Source organism: Thamnophis elegans, chromosome 8 (assembly GCF_009769535.1).
Source record: "Thamnophis elegans isolate rThaEle1 chromosome 8, rThaEle1.pri, whole genome shotgun sequence".
In the NCBI taxonomy this organism is placed as follows: Eukaryota; Metazoa; Chordata; class Lepidosauria; order Squamata; family Colubridae; genus Thamnophis; species Thamnophis elegans.
The window spans coordinates 79589050-79595049 of record NC_045548.1 but is presented as its reverse complement, the minus strand read 5'-3'; the positions used below and the strand labels follow the sequence as shown (position 1 = coordinate 79595049).

At 50.0% G+C, this 6000-nt stretch overlaps 1 protein-coding gene across 1 annotated transcript in view; it reads left to right on the top strand.

The window, feature by feature from the left end:
- The first annotated feature begins 271 nt into the window (after positions 1–271).
- The window catches only part of CPSF1 (cleavage and polyadenylation specific factor 1), a 43611-nt gene continuing 37882 nt past the window's right edge, over positions 272–6000 (top strand). Inside the window, 2 exon segments of the mRNA XM_032223049.1 lie at positions 272–374; positions 4515–4671. Coding sequence (XP_032078940.1) covers positions 4528–4671 — 144 coding nt within the window. The 5' untranslated portion in view covers positions 272–374; positions 4515–4527.

The following is a 6000-nucleotide window of genomic DNA, read 5'->3' as shown; positions in this document are numbered from 1 at the left end:
CCGAGTTTGGACACCTCCATTCTAAAACCTATTGGACTTCTGCGTCACTGCACATGCGCGGCACGGCCTTCTGGGAGTTACAGTCCTACACAATGGCGGCAACCGGCCATCCCCATTGGACCGTTCCCCTTCCCCGCTGCCCAATCAGACGGAAGGAACCGAAGCACCCGCGGGAGCCTCAACTCCCCCCTTCTCTGGTCCCTGCCGCCTGTTCTTCCCCTCCGGCTCGTGGCCACGCCCCTTCCCCTCCCTCCGCTCTAGCCTCCCGTCTCGATGCCTCTTCCTTGCTTCCCCAGGGGCGCCGAGGGTTCCGGCGGACGCGGTTTCCGCCCGGAGTGCTTTTCCCGCTGCTCCCGCCGGTGAGGGGCTGGGAGGTAAGCGCCGCGCGTGGGGGTTTCGGGGGTCTGGGGGCTCCGTCGTGCCCGGCCTGACAGAACCCCCTCATTTCGGTCACATTCCCGCCCTCGGAGGGCTGTTTCTCCGGGACTTGGAGCTCGGTGGCCAGAAAAGGCACTCTGTACATGCTCTGGGGAGCCCCCGCGGGGGTTCCGCCAAGAAGGTTCCTTGGGCAGACCCGGGTATGAATTCCTTGATGAACCCGGGTTTAAATACCCGCGATTGGCACGTGTGAAGGGCAAATGGCTCTTTTTAGGCTGGTGCCTCGGCGTGCAAACCGAGAGAGAATAGAATAGGGACAGAGCTGGAAGGGACCTCAGAGGTCTTCTAGTCCAGCCCCCTGCTCAATCAGGAGACCCTATGCCATTTCAATCAGAACGGAGCTGGAAGGGACCTTGGAGGTCTTCTAGTCCAGCCCCCTGCTCAATCAGGAGACCCTATGCCATTTCAATCAGAATAGAGCTGAAAGGGACCTTGGAGGTCTTCTAGTCCAACCTCCTGCTCAATCAGGAGACCCTATGCCATTTCAATCAGAATGGAGCTGGAGGGGATCCTGGAGGTCTTCTAGTCCAGCCCCCTGCTCAATCAGGAGACCCTATGCCATTTCAATCAGAATAGAGCTGAAAGGGACCTCGGAGGTCTTCTAGTCCAACCCCCTGCTCAATCAGGAGACCCTGTGCCATTTCAATCAGAATAGAGCTGGAAGGGACCTCAGAGGTCTTCTAGTCCAACCCCCTGCTCAATCAGGAGACCCTGTGCCATTTCAATCAGAATAGAGCTGGAAGGGACCTCAGAGGTCTTCTAGTCCAGCCCCCTGCTCAATCAGGAGACCCTGTGCCATTTCAATCAGAATGGAGCTGAAGGGGATCCTGGAGGTCTTCTAGTCCAGCCCCCTGCTCAATCAGGAGACCCTATGCCATTTCAATCAGAATAGAGCTGAAAGGGACCTCGGAGGTCTTCTAGTCCAACCCCCTGCTCAATCAGGAGACCCTATGCCATTTCAATCAGAATGGAGCTGGAGGGGATCCTGGAGGTCTTCTAGTCCAGCCCCCTGCTCAATCAGGAGACCCTATGCCATTTCAATCAGAATAGAGCTGAAAGGGACCTCGGAGGTCTTCTAGTCCAACCCCCTGCTCAATCAGGAGACTCTATGCCATTTCAATCAGAATGGAGCTGGAGGGGATCCTGGAGGTCTTCTAGTCCAGCCCCCTGCTCAATCAGGAGACCCTGTGCCATTTCAATCAGAATGGAGCTGAAGGGGATCCTGGAGGTCTTCTAGTCCAGCCCCCTGCTCAAGCAGGAGACCCTGTGCCATTTCAATCAGAATGGAGCTGGAAGGGACCTTGGAGGTCTTCTAGTCCAACCCCCTGCTCAATCAGGAGACCCTATGCCATTTCAATCAGAATAGAGCTGGAAGGGACCCTGGAGGTCTTCTAGTCCAACCCCCTGCTCAATCAGGAGACACTGTGCCATTTCAATCAGAATAGAGCTGAAGGGGATCCTGGAGGTCTTTTAGTCCGACCCTCTGCTCAAACAGGAGACCCTATACAGTAAGGATCATTTTATTACAATGCATCAGAATATTCAGAGGAAAGGGATGTTCAAATATTCAAAGAGGGAGCCCCGATCCTTCATTTAAATCTCCCTTTAATAGTTAACCTCACAGAGAAAAAAATGAAAGAGGGAAGTTGGTGTTGGGCTATAGATAGAAGTGAAGCCCCCCTTCTCATAATCGGTCAACCCCAAAGGTGGTTTCAAGTTAGATAACCAAATGCCAGTTGACACCAAGGGACTTTTTCTGATTGGGAGAGAGGATCTTGCCATCCTTCTGTAACTTTTCTCAGTTTAAGGATGGTGGAAGCCATTTAATCAATTCCAGGATTAAGAAGTTTTCCTACATTCAGTCTAATGTCCCCAAGGGTGCTTTTCAAAAGGCAACTGGACTTTCTGGTTTTTCGTTGAAGACGTTTCACTTCTCATCTCTGATGAAACAGGCAAACCTCCAAGTGGCCTCAACGACCCTCTGAAAGGAAGCTAATGACCAGCTTTGTCTGCAAGGAGTATAAATCCTTCCCTTCCCCACCATCCAGTCAGAGCTGAAGAAGCTTCTTGGATGAGAAGCGAAACGTCTTCCAAGAAAAACCAGAAAGTCCAGTTGCTTCTTGAAAAAAAGCACCTTTAGGACAACCCTGACCTGGATGACTGAGAATCTCTACAGACGTTTAGCTGTAGAATTTGGGATGGACACCCTCTGAATGGTGTGGGAGTTTGAACGGATTTCCAAAGAAAAAATTGCAGAGTACAGGAACTATTTGCACTACTCAGTTGACCTCGAGGAGGACACAGATAAACCTCTAAGTAGCCTCGATGACTCACTCTCTGAGGAGTATCAGTCCTTCCCTTCCCCACCGTCCAGTCGGAGCTGAAGAAGCTTCTAGCATGAGAAGCGAAACGTCTTCCAAGAAAAACGAAAGAAAGTCCAGCTGCCTCTTGAGAAAAGCCCCTTTGAAAGGACAACCTTTCGATCCTTTTCTTCTGCTTTGTTTTTAAGATACCTTAGACTGTGTTTGTTAAAAGCTATACCGTGTACGGGCTCTGGGAAGTCGGGGGGGGGGGAGGGAAGGGAGGTGGGGTTTTAGGGGGAGGGGGGAAATATGTCTTAGATCTCAAAGCACATGATTGCACTTGTATACTGTGGCTTTTTAATGGTAGTGTAAAAATAGGACAAGCTGAATATATCGATAGACAATAGAAATACACCGAAGGGAGGAGTAGAGTGAAAGAAGAAAGAGGGGTAGCGAGGGTGGGAGAGAGGATTGGAGGCAGGAGGAGAAGGAAGGGAGGGAATGTATTGGGAGAGAGGAGCGATAGAGGGGGAGGGGAAGTAGGTAGTAGAGGGGAATGTTGGAAGGAAGAATGTAAGTTGGGGTGAAAGAGGGTGTATGGTGGGTCAAGGTGGCATATTGGGTTTGTATTTTGGGGGGTATGGTCTATGAAAGCGAGGGCTGTGTTTATTATTCAATGTTATATGCCCCGGTCATGCACAGTATACATGTGATTGTATGAAATGAAATGGAAATGGAAATAAATGTATTTTGAAGAAGAAAGGACAAGCAGGACCTCGGATGATGGAGAATCTCCATAGACATTTTGGACTTCCAAAGGGCCTTAAAGGCTGCTAAAAGAGAATTTGATAACTAGACAGAATAGAATAGAATTTTATTATTTGTATGCCGCCCTTCTCCGGGAGGACTCAGGGCGGCGAACAATTCAAGGGGGAAAAAAGGGGGGAACATAAAAGACAAAATACAAAATACAAATAATAAAAGTAAACAACATACATGTCGAGAGGGGAGGGAACTCATCACCCCCAGGCCTGCCGGCAAAGCCAGGTTTTAACGGCTTTTCGGAAGGCCTGGAGAGAGGTGAGGGTCCGAATCCCTGCGGGGAGTTCATTCCAGAGGGCCGGAGCTGCCACAGAGAAGGCCCTCCCCCGGGTAATAGCCAGGTGGCATTGGCTGGTAGATGGCACCCGGAGGAGGCCAGCCCTGTGAGATCTAATGGGTCTGTGGGAGGTAATTGGCAGCAGGCGGTCTCTCAAGATTATTTACCATGTGGAACGGGAAAAAGGAATGATTATCCTTAAGATTAGTTGTTCTGTTTGCTTCACCTAACTAAAGCAAATGAAACAGGATGTTGGTACCAATACCCCCTGTGGGCAGGTAAATGAGTAATGAATGTCATGTCTCTGTTTTGGGAGATTGTATGTGAGGTCTACGTGACACAGGAAGGCCAGGTATTTGGGGATGATCCATAAGTTGGCTAAGAGTATAAAAGACTGTAAACAACTGCCCTTCGGGGTTCAGATTTTGCTTGACCAATCACTACTGAACCTTTGCGCAAATAAACCTCTCCCTCTGACAAAGAGCTGGTCTTGTCTCATTTTCTGCTACACTGTCCCATGAAGAGGGAATTGCCATAGTCCCACTTGGTAGTGATCAGAACAACCGTCTCTGTCACCAAGATCCCCCCCCAACTGAGACCTTCCAGAGGCATGGAGACTCCATCCCTCTGTCGCTCCCTCCCCCTGAGTTGTTTCTGTTTTTTTGTCTTCTTAGAGAGGGGGCCAAGATGTACGCCGTATACAAGCAAGCCCACCCTCCCACCGGCCTGGAATTTTCCATGTACTGCAACTTCTTCTCCAATTCCGAGCGCAACTTGGTGGTGGCAGGAACCTCGCAGCTGTATGTTTACAGGCTCAACCATGACTCTGAGGTACTACAAACCCCATGCTTCTAGGCGTTCACTCGTTGGTTGAGGAATCAGGGAAGGTCCATTGCCTCTGTGTATCCCCGTCGTGGGAAATGGGTGTTGTGGAGAGCTCAGACACAAGGGAACCTGGTACTGAAGTGGCCAAGCTGGGTGTTGTTAGCAATAGCAATAGCAGTTAGACTTATATACCGCTTCATAGGGCTTTCGGCCCTCTCTAAGCGGTTTACAGAGTCGGCATATTGCCCCCAACAACAATCCGGGTCCTCATTTCACCCGCCACTTCAGCTGACTGTTATCTGCAGTTCAGCGGTTCAAATCTCACCGGCTCAAGGTTGACTCAGCCTTCCATCCTTCCGAGGTGGGTGAAATGAGGACCCAGACTGTGGGGGCGATATGCTGACTCTGTAAACCGCTTAGAGAGGGCTGAAAGCCCTATGAAGCGGTATATAAGTCTAACTGCTACTACTGCTACCTCGGAAGGATGGAAGGCTGAATCAACCTTCAGCCGGTGAGATTAGAACCACCGAGCTGCAGATAACAGTCAGCTGAAGTGGCCTGCAGTACTGCACTCTACCCACTGCGCCACCTCAGCTCTAGATAGATAGATGAAGATAGATAGATAGATAGATAGATAGATAGATAGATAGATAGATAGATAGATAGATAGATAGATAGCAATAGCAGTTAGACTTATATACCGCTTCATAGGGCTTTCAGCCCTCTCTAAGCAGTTTACAGACTCAGCATATCAGCCCCCACAGTCTGGGTCCTCATTTCACCCACCTCGGAAGGATGGAAGGCTGAGTCAACCCTGAGCCGGTGAGATTTGAACCGCTGAACTGCAGATAGCAGTCAGCTGAAATGGCCTGCAGTACAGCACTCTAACCACTGCGCCACCTCGGCTCTTGTTGAGTGTTGGGATACGACGGGTGGGGGAGCTCTAACCTAGGATGCGGGTGTGCCTTATGGAACCTTGGTCTCTGGGGGGGGGGGTCCTCACAGGTAGCTCCCAACCTACGACAATTCATTTTGTGACTTTTCAAAGTTACAACAGTACTGAAAAAAGTGACTTATAACCGTTTTTCACAGTCGCCTCTTCAAAATCTGGATGTTGGCAACTGGCTCATATTTATGACGGTCGCAGGGCCCCGGGTGTGTGTGTGTGTGTGTGTCACATGATCCTCTTTTACGACCTCCTAAAAAGCGGAGTCAACAGGGAAGCCAGATTCGCTTCACAAATGTGTGACTAACTTAACACCTGCAGTGAATTCACTTAACAAGAGTGGCAAAAAAAAAGGACGTAAAATGCAGCCAAACTCACTTAACCACTGT